Source organism: Ascidia mentula, chromosome 2, assembly GCF_947561715.1.
Source record: "Ascidia mentula chromosome 2, kaAscMent1.1, whole genome shotgun sequence".
Lineage (NCBI taxonomy): Eukaryota > Metazoa > Chordata > Ascidiacea > Phlebobranchia > Ascidiidae > Ascidia > Ascidia mentula.
The window spans coordinates 9573546-9590530 of NC_138567.1; the positions used below are offsets into that span (position 1 = coordinate 9573546).

At 42.9% G+C, this 16985-nt stretch overlaps 3 protein-coding genes across 3 annotated transcripts in view; 2 read left to right on the forward strand and 1 right to left on the reverse strand.

Annotated features, from left to right (window-relative positions):
* Nucleotides 1-705: 705 nt before the first annotated feature.
* Nucleotides 706-7223, forward strand: LOC145889720 (uncharacterized). Its single transcript, XM_082980724.1, has 17 exons — nt 706-1068; nt 1280-1415; nt 1732-1854; nt 1926-2030; nt 2101-2186; nt 2397-2501; nt 2563-2680; nt 2815-2980; nt 3036-3200; nt 3411-3600; nt 3908-4019; nt 5044-5142; nt 5403-5496; nt 5579-5667; nt 5870-5974; nt 6070-6246; nt 6609-7223. The coding sequence occupies exons 1-17, from the start codon at nt 938-940 to the stop codon at nt 6756-6758; spliced, it is 2151 nt and encodes a 716-aa protein (XP_082836850.1). The 5' UTR covers nt 706-937; the 3' UTR covers nt 6759-7223.
* Nucleotides 7224-7325: 102 nt separating this feature from the next.
* LOC145890036 (testis-specific serine/threonine-protein kinase 3-like) lies at nt 7326-9792 on the reverse strand. The gene is made up of 5 exons (XM_082981077.1): nt 9652-9792; nt 9277-9507; nt 8598-8831; nt 7941-8098; nt 7326-7506 (listed from the first exon to the last, which is right to left on the reverse strand). Exons 1-5 carry the CDS (start codon nt 9790-9792, stop codon nt 7326-7328), a joined length of 945 nt encoding a protein of 314 aa, XP_082837203.1.
* A 2195-nt stretch (nt 9793-11987) lies between these two features.
* Nucleotides 11988-16985, forward strand: part of LOC145889715 (protein jagged-1b-like) — a 36254-nt gene continuing 31256 nt past the window's right edge. Inside the window, exons 1-2 of the mRNA XM_082980719.1 lie at nt 11988-12390; nt 12891-13208. Of these exons, the coding sequence (XP_082836845.1) occupies nt 12331-12390; nt 12891-13208 (378 nt within the window). The 5' untranslated portion in view covers nt 11988-12330. The remainder of the gene's footprint in view (nt 12391-12890; nt 13209-16985) is intronic.

Sequence of the window (16985 nt, forward strand, 5' to 3'; positions counted from 1 at the left end):
TAAAAACGTATGTTACTTAAAACTGGTATAACTTATGCCATGTCAGGTACATAACATATTTTTTGGAAGTAGGAAACTGTAATAACACTTTAGTTCACATCAGTTAAATTGACCTGGTTTGATATCTAGGAGGCAGTCGTCGGCAACCTTTTGAACGCGGTGTGCCAGCTGACAAATTATGTCCAAATGTCAAGAAGTTAACTTGTCAATTTTTTATGTAAAAAAGCAATAGTTTTGATTATAAAATCAGTGTTGGAATAGGAAATCACCAAAGGCTACAGCGACATGGGTAACTAAAAGGCATAAAAAACAAATTACTACATATAATTGTAAAATAATTGATACATACTTGGTTCCTGAAATATAGGGACCTTTTTGGTTTATTGCAACAAACTATGTTTGCACTTACTACCATGGGCTTGTACTATAATTGCAACGTTTTAAATTTCTATGTTGAAAATGATCTATGTTGAAAAATCGTTTTGATAACTTACTTCTAAAACTCCAAAAATGTCAATTGGGTGCATGAAATATTCCTTAGATTTAACAATGTATTTTCAAACGGTATTTATCAAACTTATGTTCTAACCTTCATAATAATGCCAAAATATTGTTTGGCCAAAACAGGGAATTCACCCCTTCACACTTGAGTGTCTTTGTTACTAAGCACGCCGCCTTAACCGTCCATTGCGCGTATCGTTTCAAGGAAAAGGGCATTTTTTGGCGCCACTAAATCCCTTTGAGCGTTGTTCAAGGAACCCTTCAAGATCCCAACGCGAAGCGGGTAATGTATTGCAATGTGGGTCCGAAACTGCTACGACTTCGGAGATAGGGTGATATAAAGCCACTTAAAAAGTTCAAGTACTTGCCCGTGCTCTCGAGTCTAACCAACGGCGCACGTCTTTACTTTGTGTTGCAAAACGTTGTGTCCGCTGAAATGGACAAGCAATTTGAGGAGCTTATTACCTGTGCCGTGTGTCTTGACCGCTACAAACAACCGAAGATTTTGCCCTGTCAGCACACTTTCTGCCTTAAACCATGCTTACAGAAGTTGGTGATAGAGAAAAGGTAATTGTTAAGTAGTATCACAATAATACGAAAAACTCAAATTCTGAGGCATTTAGTTAATTCTCTGATAAGCTTCAACAAATTTAATTCGCTGCCAACTTATTTTTATAAAACTTTTTATAAAAACTAGTAAGTAGATTAACTAACCACAGGCAGGTTAGACCAAAGCATAAAAATGTAGCCTTGAAGGCTTTCGATATTGTGTTTGCAGCATTAGATGTCCACAGTGCAGGTCAACACATAAAGTGCCCAAAAATGGTATATCTGCATTGCCAAATAATCTTACTATGGTTGCAATTCTTGAACTGCCGGGGAAGAAGAGTCCCAAAATTGAAGAAGCTTGTCAGGTAAACATATTGACTACAATGGGAAAGTTACATAGTTTATTGAAAGTACACATTCCACCATAATCAGAATGGCAATTGTTGTCTATGATTCATGAAACTGGATAAGGGTATGTAGTGGATGACAAATACAATACCCACTGGTGTTATCTTGTACTGTATAAACTGTGAAGGCCACCATTTAAAAAAATATAATTTTTTAATGTTCTCAAGAAAACTCAAAAAGAAGAAAACATACTACAAAACTATAGTGTATTATTGATTGTCACTAATAAATGGCACTGGAACATTTATTTACCGTAACCAAATGTTTTTCAAGGAATGTTTGAAAGAACACTGTGCACCAAAAAAATGTAGCCACTGTGAAAAAAAACTATGTTCATCATGCACCCAAGTTCATTCACAACAGTTAGTTCAATCACTTTCAAGGTCTATAAATCAGGTACAGCCCAAAAGAATATGTATATTTTTTTTCTCTAAATGCTAGCACACACTCATATTGTACATACCCAGCTTAAACGACTGCTACCAAAGTTATCTGACATGATATCAGATTTAGAGGACAAGCAAGTTAAGTCCAACACATTAGCTGTGGTTGTTAAAAGTGATGTGGACCAGGTATACAATATTGATTCTAATTGGGTGATTGTCCTACTACAACATCTAAACTTTACTGTTGACTTTCCAGGCTATTGATCATTGTGTGGCAAAATTAAAAGCAAGACAAAAGGATTTGCATGAACAGATTGATTCATTTGTTGCAACTGAGATACAGTAAGTGAGGCTTATTTTTGTTGTTTTACCTTGTTTGGAATCTTATGTTTGCTCATGTAGGTTAGCATGTAGGATGAATCTACGTTTGTGTCCATATAACAGGCATTAAATGCCACATGAATGTTTTCATGCAATGTGTGGCATACAAAAACAAATTCTCTCTGGTTTTAGGTGCTGTTAGCAAACTGAAATATGTGTTTATCATTGCAGTCAATTGAGAATTGAGCAAGAAAACATGGAAATGGAGATGGCCATGGTAAACAGCCATTGTGACACAGTTGAAAAGAAATGCAAACTGTTCTCCGAATCAGAGAAGTGAGTGTATTCCTAAAGCCGGATATCACAAACCTTCAAGACATGTCTTGTTTTGGTTCAGTCCCGATGTTTTGACGCCATCGGAAGCATCACTTCTAACTCAACAATGTAACGAGCATTTGCGAAACTTAAAGCTTATTTCCACCAACATAGAAGATAAGATTTCGCACAACATCAAGGTAAGTGCTTGCATAAGACCCACAATGTGTTTCACAATGGAGCAGCGATGTGTGGTCTCATGTTTGCACTTGAAACACAAGAATAAAATGTTTGCTCAAAAAAAGAAAGTAACAACCTTCTCGCCACAATAAAGTTCCGCAACGAGGGCGAACGATCGTTGCTGAGTGCGGTGGGTTCCTTCGGAGAGATTACCGTCAACGTTCCGTCGCGTCTCTCCTTCTCTCTGGGCTCAGATCCCGATATTAATGACGTGGAGATACACAGAGCCCTGCACGCACCTCACGGTCGCAGGAGGACTGGTGAGTTTTACGCTTGGATAAGTTTCGACAATTTGGCCTATGTTCCACTTTGCAGAAGTTGCAGAGTCCTACGTGCCTTCGTTTTCTGTACCTCATATCGAATCCAGCGTCGTACCCGGGTACGCTTCATCGCCATCTAACGGAAGCCACAGCCCACGTGATAGCATAGGTGATGCAAGCAACCCGAACCAAAGAAGCTTTGCCAATCTTCCTGTGCCTGGTAAATATTTCCCGACGCCGATTTTTCAGTTTCTCCCTCTGCTGTGATGCATTAAACATAAGATTCTTGTTTTGTTTATTACGTTCTTCAAGATGACCCAATACAAACTTCAAACAAGTCGTTATGTTCGGCCACAAAATTATTGACGGGAAATCCTATGCTAGTCGGGATGCCTCAAACTAACATATTTCAACAACAACAAATTTGCAGGGGCGTCACTCCAGCCGCACAGAATGCCTCGGCCAAGGAGGACGTCGTATCGATTGCAGGCACCCGACAACGCCAGGATTATGGCAGGAGGAAATGATCTCACTCAGTCAGGAGATTCTCCCGCGTTAGTGCAATATGCGAGCATACGGGGGACACTGTGGCAATACAGATCCAAGGGACCGGTGAAAAGGTAGCGTTTATTTTGCTTTTTTGGAAAGGATTCTGTTGATTTAGAGAGCATTTGCTTCATTTTCAGCGTAGTGGTCCAGTAGTTTTCGAAAATTTACCGTATAATGGACAACATGGAGTAAGTTGGTATTATTAACTGAACTGTTCGCAACTTCTAATTTTCAGTCAATACAGTCAAGTGCGTCCCGACTCCAATTGTAAAGCGTCCTTTTGCGTTTGATCAATATTGGATGAACCTTGTCGAGACACAATGACACAGCACGCCAGACAATTTGTTCGATATTTAATTTACATTCTTGTCTTCACAGCTGGTTTGGCGAGAAAGGCAGCGACGTCGGATGTCTTAACTGGCCGAGAGGCATCGCAGTCTCCTCCAACGATAGGATAGTGGTGGCAGACAGTAGTAACCACCGAATACACGTGAGTTGAAGAGTCAACCCCTGTTGTACGATATTACAAATACATGACCTAGTGGTTAAGGTAATGTGTATATTTTGCGTGAGACTAACTTCGTACACGAGTGGTTTGGATGCGTTTATTTAGTACATTGAAATTGGTATCCTATTTTTTTTTATTTCAGTCCTTTCATTATTGTTGTCTCACAAGCTTACGACAGTGAGAATATGTGTTACGGTGCACGTTTCCAACGTATTGACTTTCAATAGCGCCTACTCAATGCACACAAAAGTCGCTTTCTTTGAAATGCAAACACCGCTATGGGTTGGCCGCGTTTACTCGTACATTGTTTTGAACTCAAAGTATGTTTAATAAAAAATCATCGTGTTCTGCGATACGAGGTTGTAGACAAGATACCATGTTTATACAACTGAGATGGTAGGTATTGTCTTTGCGAATACTCATATAGTGTCGCCATTCGTAGGGGATATATGATACTTCGTATACAAAACACGTTCATTGTTGCCTTTGCGCGGCAGCATAGGCACCTGTGCCCTTTGATGTGCCTCACTGAGGTAAAATTATCTCTCTCAAAATATTTTTCGTGCCTCGGCCATTGATGTTCCTCGCCGTTTCTCCCGTTATTTCTTGAGGTGGCCATGAATATAGCAGGGCATTGTGTTGGTTTATGAAGTTGTTGCATTAGATCTCTCTTGGTGACGTCATCACTGAAATACTATGGCTCGTCCGTAATGAATACTTTAGACACAAACTATTCGTTGATGTTTCTGAACTTGAAGAAAACATGTGTTTTTTCGTTCTTAAACGTAGTTTTTTTTATCAAATTTACCTCCAATCGCATTGTTCTTGGGTTTATGTTTGATCTCACAATTAAAAACCTAGGTATGACGACATTGATTACGTCATAAAACCACGAAGTTGTGGCACTAAAACCTTTTACAGAATACATAGTCGTCGTTACAACTTTACTCTTCCTCTCAAAGTTTGCTCTTCTGTATATTGAACGTGTTTATTTAACTTAATGCAGTTGTTCGAGTCGAATGGCGAGGCCGCGTTCACCTTCGGTAGCTACGGGTCGGATGAGGGCGAATTCGACTGTCTTTCGGGCGTCCACGTCACTGCCCAGGTAAGGGCTTTTGTGGTAACCGCACTTTGCCGAAAGCAAACCCTCTTGGGGCAACAGACAGGTCCATGGGGACAACGATAAGTATTGAGGTAATTGTCACTGGAGTGTTTGCTTTGGCGCTGGGACGATTGGCACTCGCTTTGCAAAACAAGTATTTTAGGATATTACCTGTTCCCACTGGGATAAACGTATTAAGCCTAATTTGGATGTTCTGTTGTATCTGGTGTTACGCGCCAGACTTAACGTTAAACACGTTTTAGGGCTGGGTGATTACCACCGACCGCTACAACCATCGCGTTCAGATATTTGACAGCATGGGAAGATTCATTCGAATGTTTGGCCAAGAAGGAAGCGGTAAGTTTCGTATATTTAAGCTTTAACTTACGTGAACAAATGATCGCATTCAGTACAATTAAATTTTGGCAACTGTTCCTAGGAGAAGGGGACCTAAGCTATCCATGGGGAGTCGCTACCGACAATATGGGGTTCGTGTACGTTTGCGACAAAGACAACCATCGAATACAGGTGTTGTGTAAGGTCTGGTTTGGTCTGTTTAGTGTTTCAGCAAATTTTGGAATAAAACGGGACAGAAAACTTTTTAATAAGTGTGAAATATGCTCTCCATTCAACTGAATTCAAGTGCTGGACGAAATATCGGTCGACTTTTGCAAAATATTGCACTTTCTCAGGTTCTTCGTATTTTTTCAGTGGATTTTATGTTTATCAGATATTCACCCTGGACGGCCAATTTATTCGCAAGTTCGGAAGGATTGGATCCTGTGACTCACAGTTCGACAGTCCGCACTACCTCGCCGTTACCAACGATAACAAGGTACCCTTTTTGCACTAGATTACCTAAAGTTTAGCATAATTTATCCTTGCTCGTATGTGATATCCCTAAAAACGGATGCGTGTTTATCGATGCAGGTCGTGGTTAGCGACAGTGGAAACCATCGCATTCAGGTCTTTGATAAATACGGTCGGTTTCTGCTCAAGTTTGGTCGAGAAGGTTCCGCCGACGGACTACTCAAGTACCCGCGTGGTGTCGCTGTCGATCGACACGGTAATATCGTTGTCGGGGACAGTGGAAACAACAGAGTGCAGGTACAGCTTGCATGACAACCCATATTGCCACTATAAGATATGTTTGTTTAAAACCGTTGCATAGTTGCATCAGTCTGGCAGCAGTGATTCCGATAAATGTATGACTTCAAGATTCGACCCAATATTTTGAAATTCATAAATTTTAGCCGCGTATGTTGGTAATTTATTCATTAATTCATGTCGTGACAGGAGTGCTGTGTGTTTTATATTGAAAGGAATCAAGTAATGTTTTTGCTTTAAAAACAAAATAATAGATAAATGTTTGATGACTCGAACAACAAATTTACACTGGGAAAACTTGGTGAAGACACGTTTATCCAGGAAATTACAATGCGGTTAAAAGTAAGTCTGTCCCTCAACAGGTGTACACAAGCGATGGAACTTATGTAGCCGGTTTCGGATCATGGGGTCCAGCCCCAGGTCAGATGAAGGGCATTGAGGGCATCGCGTTGCTGAGCAACAACGACATCGCTGTGAGCGACCGCGAAAATCACCGCATTCAAATTTTCTAAAGTGATCGACGGAACTTGTATGTGGTATAATTTAAAGCTGATGCATCGGGATGTATCATGATTGTCTAACGGGGCCGTGCAAAGTTACATGTGAAAATTTGCCATTTTTATTACAAAAGAGTTGCCATTGCGTTACATCAGTAGTATTTACAGCTGGCAAAGAGCCGAACGCTCGTGATCTGAGGAAAACGATTGTTGGCTTCATCGGTTGTAATAGTGTGGACTATGAAACGTATGCTGTAAACATACGGCACTGATACGCGCCCTAGTTTAGTGATAAAATCAGGTCGTTTATTTTTTATTTACGAAAAGAATATTTGAATTCACCTTGGGCACTGAAGAAATGTTGTTTGCTTTTGTATGAGAAAGTGCACTTTCATGTCGTGATATGTTACGCACTAGTGTCAAAATTTGCACATTGTTGTTTGTCGTGTTGTTATGTAGCAACAAACAGTTGTACACTGCTGGCACTTGATTGGTTGCAACAATAAAACATCGCATAATTGACAGCGAATGTCAGTGATCAGTTCTCTAAAAACACGATTGGTTGTATTTCATCATTGTACGCTAAACAGCACTGGCGCTTGGGTCTTTAGCTATCCATTTGTGACACAACAGTGCATCAATTGTCGGCCGTCGCTCGGGGTTGGGGTGTAGTACTTGTGATAGAAAGTCTCGCAAACGACGCCCTGCTTTTGGGAAACGTCGGTTGACGAGTTCACCTTGCTTTTGTATGGAAATCATCTTTCTGCGTGACAGAAAGTTTTCTGTAAATATCTTTGCCATGTATTTTTTCTTGCAGCGCTATTAAACAGGGTAAGCGCTACCTCTAAATTGGTTTGGAATTTACTTGAAAATCTACATTAGGTCTGATGCTTAAAGCAAAAATGTTGATTTATTGAGGCCTTTCCTAAAAAAAAAAAAATAAGAAAAAAACGCACACAACGTGCTACAGGTGATAAGAGAAGACTCAAATGTGCGAAGTGCTAAAGGCAGCAAGGCACAAATTTAGATACAAAGTGACAGAAGATTGGACTTCTTTCACCAGTTGGTTAGGATAATTTACGAATGTTAAAACTCTAAATAAGACAATTCGATCCAGTAAGTTGAGTGAAGTACGGCGCGATTGCATAAAACAAAAGCCGAAAACGGAGATTTTAAACTGTTTCATTGAGTAATGACCTGATATCACTTTCGTCGAAAGGCATAAGGCCGAAGACAGCTATGTAACAGACGATGCCGACCGCCCAAACATCCCCCAACATCGGGTCATGAAGATTACGTTCCAGAATCTCCGGCGAGGCATATTGAATGGATCCGCAAAAGGTACTGGAGCAGTTCTGAAAAAACATGCAAACGAACACGGGAGAAAGATGCGTTACATTGATGATATCCTGGGTTGGTAAAACCGTTTGTTTAGAGTAAGAAGGAAACTCCCATTCTACTAATTTACTCCTGGAGGAGATACGTGAACTATAAGGTATATAAGAACTATAAGTTAAGCATTGGTCAAGGGTTCGACCCACATATACCAAGAAGAAAACCTGATCGGGTTTTGTGCCCAGGATATCCTGGTTTAAAACCCCGGTGTGGTAAAAAAAAGTAGTGCCACTACCCTTATCATAAAGACCAGATGCTGCTTTTATTTGCCAACTGAGTGCAGTCACACAGGTACAACTGAGTGGTATTCAAAATGACTGCTTTCGGCAACGTCAAATAACAGCAGCATCTTACATGAGCGTTATATTGCTTATAGCCCAGTGGTTGAGAACCCCAGGCTTAAAATATACAATAGATTTATATTTGTTAGCCGATGACTTTGCAATGCGTCTGAAGAACCTGAAATCTTTCACCGTCCGTCGTTACACGTTCATGGAATTGGCGAGCGAATCCAAAGTCGCACAGTTTGGCGATGAAACCGAGTCCTGGTCGCGGGGTGGTACTTCGATCGAGGAGAATGTTCTCACATTTTACATCTCTGTGGGCTATATTTTTGGCGTGGAGATATTGTAGAGCTTTACATACGTCCCTGAACACAACTTTGGCATCCACCTCCGACATAACGCCCATTTCCTATAATGCATGAAGGTCAAAACCACAAAGGTCATCACTGCAATTAAAACGGCTGACTATTTATTCTTGATGGGCAACGGAGCAGAAATTATATACCCTACTGGTCTGAAGGTCATGAGGTTTGCAGGCTAGGCAGCCCAGGCTATGCAGCCTAGCTGGTTTTTCCTGACAAGTCGGAGCAAGATTTGAAAAATCAAGCTCCCGGTGAGGTTTGAACTCACGACCATGGGCTAACCAGGCCCAACGCTCAACCAACTGCGCTACTGGTCTGAATTAGGCATTTTTTTCACAATTTTATTGAAATCAGGAAAATTAAGCAGACAGTCGAATTTGTATTTTTTTTTTCTTTGCACCTATAGTATAGTCAGAAATCATTCATCAGCTGTTATTTAAGCCCAACCTTCACAAGTCCCAACAATCACTTTTCGTATTGTCTTCAATTTACCTTCACGTGGTCTAATAAGTCACCGCAATGAAGGTACTCAGTGACGATGTAGACCCTGGACGGTGTTCGTGTTTGAAAGATTTCGTACGTCTCGACAACGTTAGGGTGGTGGATGATAGAAAGAATTTCCATTTCGCGAGGGAGAAAGCGCTCACGAAAAACCTCTGGAGTCTCATCCAGGCTTATGATTTTGATGGCCACGTCTCTCTTAAGGGCAATTGAGCATGCCCGCTTGCGTAAAAATGGCTTATTGTCAAAAATAATAACAAACTAACAATATTTTTTCTGTGAGCTGCATACAGATGCCGGAACTCACGGAAATCATATTATTGGCTCCACTTGTTTATATTTTACAATATTTTGTTTGGACGATACCTTGACTTTGCTGTAGGTGCCTTCGCCAGCTGTATTCCTTACAATATAACCCTTACAACGCAGTAAGTCTCTGGTTGTTTGCGTTTGGACCTTTGCGGGCGGAGAATCCGCAAAATCACTATTCGCCACTTTGTCCTCCATTTTTTAAATAATAATATTCAGATTATATGATAAAACTTCCATCATATCAAATCCTAACGTGTTGCATATTACGCACAGGTTTTTATACTGTTCGCAAATAGTACCCGACTGTGATGTCATTGAGAGATGTCAATTGCACCACAGATTGTAAGCTCCAGTTCACTTACCCGTGTTAACATTTCTGAAAAGGAAAAATGTCAAAAGCTGTGTAAGCTAAGAGTCGTGTTGAAAGTGTGCGATCGTTGCTAAGATGTTTTCTATTTTCTGTAGCAAGTGCGAGGATTTTTGTGCTTTGGAACGCAAAAAGGGGTCGACTGATCTACGACCATGGATATCTGCAAAACAAACTTGCCAGTCCCAAACAGAGAAGAAACACAACGATTTCGGACAAGTAAACCTTGTGCAGGTAGGGCTGCATTTATTAACTAGCTTTAACTAATTTATCGACTCCCTCATTCAAAAGTAATCTTGCATAATAATATTACAAAAACTCCAGGTGTATCATATATTGCACCCCTTTCGCCAAAAAATGGAAAATTTTCCTCCCTGTTTTTTAAAATGGACCATGTTACTATCAGTGTAAATTTGAAGTGTATGCTTTGTGGAAACGACAATGTCCAGTACCATCGCCAAGTAAGGATATGCGCAGTGGGGCAATTCTGCCTTGTCATGCGATAGTATGAACCATTTCTGCGTGCACTATCTAGTAGCAAGCATACAAAGCATTTTCGTTCAGACACATGTCAAAGGTTCTTTGAGACGAAAAAGAAAACTGAGAAGCGATCTAGCAATTGCATCCGAATCCAATAAAGGCTTTGTTTGTGATGAGTCACAAGCAGGCGGTGAATCTCAACAAGTGTTCAGGGCTAAAACGGTATGCTTTCTATGCTCATGCGCTTACGAAATATCAAGGGAATTTATTTTTTAGTGCTTGTCGGCAGAGGGCACTAAAGAGCTATTTTTTTCTTGTGTTGCAAATGAAATAACATCAGAAGAAAACGTTTTGGCTCTGGATGGAGTTAAGTAGTAAATAAAGCAAGACAGGCAAAAAGCTTGCGAGTAGCGACAGTTGATTTTTCATACAATTTCAACATCTTTCAACCGAATAAAAAGTTGGTCAAAAATGCGAAACAAATTTGACAAACAGCGCGTAAGGTTCTTTACATTTAATATTTGGCACAAACACGGATTACTTGGATATTGTTGAAGAGGTAATGACTGTTTGGTAACTTAGCAATACAGTCACGCCAAGTATGTGCACCACATAAAACCTGATGTCTAATGCCTTTTAATTCCCATTCTTAGTGTGATATGTCAGCTAATTCACGCTCTTTATATACGGTTGATTAGAATTTTCAAGTTAAATCTTTAACAAAACGAATCTCTGAGAATGTTTGTCAATTGACATCTTACTGTTATAGGCTTTATTTAACAAACATTAATTACTTGTGGCATTTTAGTCAAATAAATGTAAAAAATGTTATATCAGTTTAATGTGTATTACTTAAAAAAAACACAAAAAACATGATTTGAATTGAGTGTTCGGTATCATAGAGACAATAACAAACATGTACGTTCACTCGCATTCAATTATTGTCAATGCAGAAAAACAATCGCACATGCGGCCTAAAGTAAACTCTTGGCATTGTCACGCAACAATCGTCAAAACGTGGTCTGAAATGTAGGTGATCTTTGCGGTTACTGTAAGTCAACATGGTGAACAAGGTGTTACAAGTGAAGAATGGGCAGTTGGATAGTTCTAGGCGCGTGGTGGTGTCGAGGTTTGAAAGAAACACATTGCTCGCTCGAGGCGCCGCGGCACAGGCCGCCGAGAGAATCGCTGAAAAAAGAAAACGCTGCAAATATCGCCGGACAGTTAAACAGTTAATTTCTTCTTCAGTGTTTACGTCGCGTTCGATTGGCGTGCGAGCGTTTGTATCCATATTACGCGGACATCTTTAACGTTAGCAAAACTGTATCAGCACAGTCTTGGTGCTAGTGTGCACTTTCTTATGTTAATGATAGTAAGGCATGTTATTTTAACTGTGAGTTTCGATTGGCTAGAAAGGTTGGAAAACGGAAGGTATTATTGGAATAAGTGGAAACAATGAAAACAGTGACTCGACAGGGAAACCATTTTGCTCAGACTCTTTTGAGTGCAAAACTAGGGTTGAGAAAAATGCGCTGCGGTTTTATCCTCTTGAGGCGTTTATTGAATTTTCAAGTATCGTACGAGTGCTTGTTTACCGTTATATTACCTTTTTTTCCCATGTCGAACAAAATATCAGCTTTACTACAGTACCAGTTTGTATTCTGCCAATGACACGGTGCAGTAGGGTTACGAATATACACGTTGTCTGACCAGCCCTTTAAGATACGGTAAGAAAATATTCTGAAAAGGAGGAAGAATTGATGATGCAGAATTGCAAGTTCTTGAAAGCAAAGTGACAAGAGCTTTACTAGCGTGTGTTGATATACGTTTTTGGATTTATCTACTTCAAAGATCTGCAAGAAGCTAATTGTGGTCCGCCACTTATAATGGATAAAAGACCGTCTCGACGTTTTCTGTGTCTGGCACTGTGGATTATTTTGGCCGAGGTAAGACACCCAAAACGCGGCGCAAATGGTGGCGTCGGCCGGCAACACGAAGTTATTGGAGGTGTTTGTCCATATTCGTGACCTGCAGTACGAATGCGTAACTTTTGGTTAACGGTCACTGCTCCAGCTTTGATATCTAAATTTCGGTGCTTGATTATTTGCTACATTAATGAAGCTTTGTAAATTGCCGTCGCACACACGCGAGGCTCGGGACTGTAATTATCATTCGACGGCTCCTTGTTAGCTACTGGCTGAAGCGTCAATGTGCGCCAGGGTTGGTTAACTTGCGCCGGTATATAAGTAATCCAGCCCTCGGGAATATTACAAAAGTCCCGTGCGGCCTGTCAGAGTGCTTGCATCGTCGCGATGACTGATTCCCGTTGTGCGCTACTATCCAACACACAATTGCTCGCATATGGCCAGAAAGAACATACTTCTGCTATGTTAAAACACTGTGTGTGTGTGCAACGATATACAAGGCATTAATTCATTGTACATAGGTGTGTCGTGGAACTCCGTTTGGCTACTTCGAAGTTCAGATTGTGCGGCTGCAAAACACGGCCGGCGAACTGATCAACGGCGCATGTTGCGACGGCACACGCAACGACAGTGGATTGTGCCTTAGCGACAGGTGCGATACCTACTTCCGTGTATGCTTGAAGGCGTACCAGACAATAAAGAGCGAATCCGATGCGAGTAAATGCTCATTTGGCACGACTACCAGCCCCGAGTTGGGAAAAAACTCGCTTGCTGTGGAAGCCGTCGATGATCCTGACAACCCTGGCCGCATGAAGATACCTCTGTTGTTTACATGGCCGGTGAGTAAGCTCGCTGACTTTCGCTTAGCTTGTTATATCACTGTAGGTTAAGCTCGCTAATGTCCCCATTCAAGAAAAAAAACTTGAAAGTTTCTGTTCCCGCTCTTAAAGCCGAAAAAGAAATGTTTGTGACCAACATAATATTATGTGTTTGTGGGCCTCACTCCAAGACTTAACCACGAAACGACTACACGAGTAAACAGCAATCAAGCGCCGGCGCTGCCCTGCTGACAAGTTCCCACAGTTTCCATTACCACCAAAAAAGTCAATAAAAGGTCGCAGCGGTACGTTGTTTGCCGAGTGCGGATTCAAACTCTTTCCTTCTCGGTCCACATTCCCCTTGTTTGATATGCATCCGTTTCGTAGTATAAGTCATCGTGCATTGGGGCGGGACACAGGCGCCATTGGCGTGTTTATGAAAGTTCTCCGTTTGTTTGCGTTCACTTAAAAATCTCGTATTGCGCGTGTTTTTCTGTTACGCGAGGTATGCGATCGCGCATTATTTTAATTCCATACAATTTCGCGTCACGCCTGACACAAGATTGGGCGATAATTGGCGGCGCGCGTCTAATAACACCTTATGACGCGATGCTTCGCAGTGCCTGGTTCGTTTGTGTCAGTTTTCTTGAGCTGCTGCCGCATAAAAACAAAAAAAAATTGCGTCTTTGAAAATATTTTTCGCAGGATAGACGTTGAATCGGTTCAGACAAATTTTCATCAGACTGCATCTGCGCAACAGCGGTAAAATTGCGTGTAGAGATAAGCTCCAGTTATATGTATTGTCCCAGACATTGTTGCGTCAGAGCTTTGATCGCGGCGCAATCGACCAACTGGCACATTGTAGCGAGATAACAGCTCGTTACTGAAAGCGCCCAATTTGGCCCTTGTCTCTCTTTGGGCCGGTTCCCGACGCTGTGATTGGGCAGGTCCCGTGGCAAATGGGGCTTCTTATCAGGCACAGCTCGCCACTTTCACATCAAACAATGGAAAACCGGCGAAAAGGCGTTTTTGTCTTGCACGCCTGTTGGCCAGTAATTGTATGGAGTTTCAGCGTGCTGAGAACTTTTGTGTACGTAACACGTCCGATTTTCGCACTCGCAGGCGACCGCTGTTTACGTTATTCATTACGGTCGCAATCGCTCGACACGCCGGCCTGTTGCAGGCGGCCTGATCCATTTGTACATGGCACTCGCAGACGCTGACGGACCGTTGTTTGCAAGGGTTTACCTTTCGTCAAGCGCTGAGCGATTACACGCGATCGCCCGACGTATTAGAAGAACTTTCTCGACCGGTGCGTTGTTGTGACTGCGGCAAGTCGCATTGTTTTGGTTTCGGTCGACTTGCACCTGTAAGTGGAAAATCGTGTCGCGCGATATACACGCCTGACGTAGAACCTGTTAGTAAATATTGAGCAACGCAGTTATTGCGCACCGCCAAGTGCTTTTATTTCCCACCCAGCCCGGCGTCGACGCTACCCGACGGCAGTGTACCAGCGACACATCGTTTACATTACAACTAAGTAGTTGCGGAAAGGCCCAGGTGCGTGACAGCGCGCGGCTACAAATGAATTTTCGTCTTATTTTTCGGCAAGTTGTCGTTTCTAGAGTAAACAATTTACGGTCGACCAGGTGCCGAAAGTGTATTGCGTATTGGCATGACGTGAAAGTGCATCGACATCAACCGTCACCCTGTCGTTGTCACATCACAATGGTCCGCTGTCGGCGCAGACCTAAAGAATGTGTACATACGGAGCTGGCAATGTCCGGGCCGGTCACGGTTGCGCCTTTGACAATCTCCAGATGTTCCCTACCGCCTTTGGCACCACAGCTTGTCCTCCACTTTGCCTCCACTGTGGCGTTTTTACGCGCGAGCGCTTCAAATTGATTCCAGTCTCACCCCCGACGTTGCCTTGTTACGGGGGGCAACCATCAACTGTCCCTCCAGCACCCGCTGCGCGCGCCTTTGTCGTCACGCCTCTGGTCGCGGCAACATCATTGACAGACGAATTATAGGGAATTTGTTGTGAGCACTGGGCATGGACAAGCTTCCGCTTCGATGCCTCTAATAATGGCCGATTGAGTCGAATGAACCTTTTGACTGCCGCGCGAGCAAGTTGGGTGATGGAGGACAAATTGAATTAAACGCCAAATCGCTCTTCCGCCGTTGACGCCTCCGCTGTTTGTGTGGCGGAATTAATCGCGCGTCATTAATTCGCTTACGCCCATCACCCGGTTATCCAAGAAAATTATAAATAGTTTCCGTAACATTTTACCCCTGCACTCTCGTCGTTGCGGAAATACCATGTAAAAAAATGATTTTTATGGTGTTAACAAAACCTGAAGTCATTGCGCCACAAATGCCCGCCCGCCAATTCCCATTGTACCTGGCCGCTACCTACATAACGCGCCGTCCGTTCCGCTTGTCCAAATGACGGGTGCTCGTTTGCTTTTCCCACGGTTCTGTTTGACCGCGACCGCCTAAACTGCGAGCGACGCGTTCTCTCCTTATTATGCGCTCTCGCGCTACGTGCCTCCCCCCGATCGCTCGATCGCCGGCCTTCGCGTTTGTAGCGCTTGTCTGTGTTGATTCTGACCCAAAGCGAGGTGTTGCCTGCTTCCCGGGGAACGGCTGCGCTCGCCATTCTCTTACCTTGCGCCCAGACGCCCGCTCCCTCTAATTGTCTGTATCGGATGGCAAGTTCAGCGCCAGGGGCATACCTCGCGCCCGAATCCCTGTGTAATCCCCCGCGTTTATAAAAGGTTGCAGTTCGAACCTCGTATTACCGGGATCGCCACCCATTTCGCCGGGCGCAATACACTCCATCTACGGACCTTTATCAGTCAAAAGTTTTAAAAGCCTCACAGAACGCGCGTTTCTGTTTACCTCCCCCCCAACACGCCTTGAGGAGGCCCGACCCGATTTACAGTTGGCAATGTGTACCCTCCAATTTGCCTGACGTCACTGAGCAAGCATGAGCCAGCTGTAAAGCCTGAGAAAAGCAAGCACGTTTACGATCTCCTCAAAGTTCAGTCAATGAAATTCAATTGTGGGTGCTCCCGACAGCCGCAGTATGTAAAAACACCAACCGTTCCTAAGTGGAAAGTTTCTATACCTGGGTCATCGGGTTAATAGTTTTTAGGGTCGTCGGTGATTTAGTGTCTGTTTGTTTAATACCCACGGCCAAGTCGGCACCTGGCCTCTTTTCAAGTGGCCTTAAAACGACCAAATTTACGGCTTGTTTTTAAAAGTTTAGCAGCTATGATCTGGCTTGACTGTGCAGCTTTGTTGAAGCAGTAGTTAGCAGGCACGCGTTATTGTGTCCCACACCAGTCACTGGAGAATACGGAAATAAACGCGGGCGTGCGCACATATAGGCCGTTACGAAAGCCGTGTGACGCGTTTATGGTGATAAACGAACGGGTTGAACGGGACTCGCCCAGATGCTCGATTTATTTGCTGGCGATTGTGTAATCGACAACGAGCAATGGTCGCACGGTTACGCATTGCGACGGGCGTGTTCTGGTGTATTGTTTATTCCTCAAAACAAGAAATGGCGTCCGTCTCTGTCGCCTGTCGGACGGCAACACACGCGGGAACACGCGATGGGCGTTTCTTTTTACACGCCAACGCGACAAAAAGTGATGTCCTTCGGCCCCCGACCGTGTAACGCAACACCGCAACATTTTCCCCAAGTAACGACTGTCGCGGGAGAATGGATTATCTGGAGACAACAAGAGTGAGGGTGTTGACCGATCACAATGGCCAATGTGGGTCGCA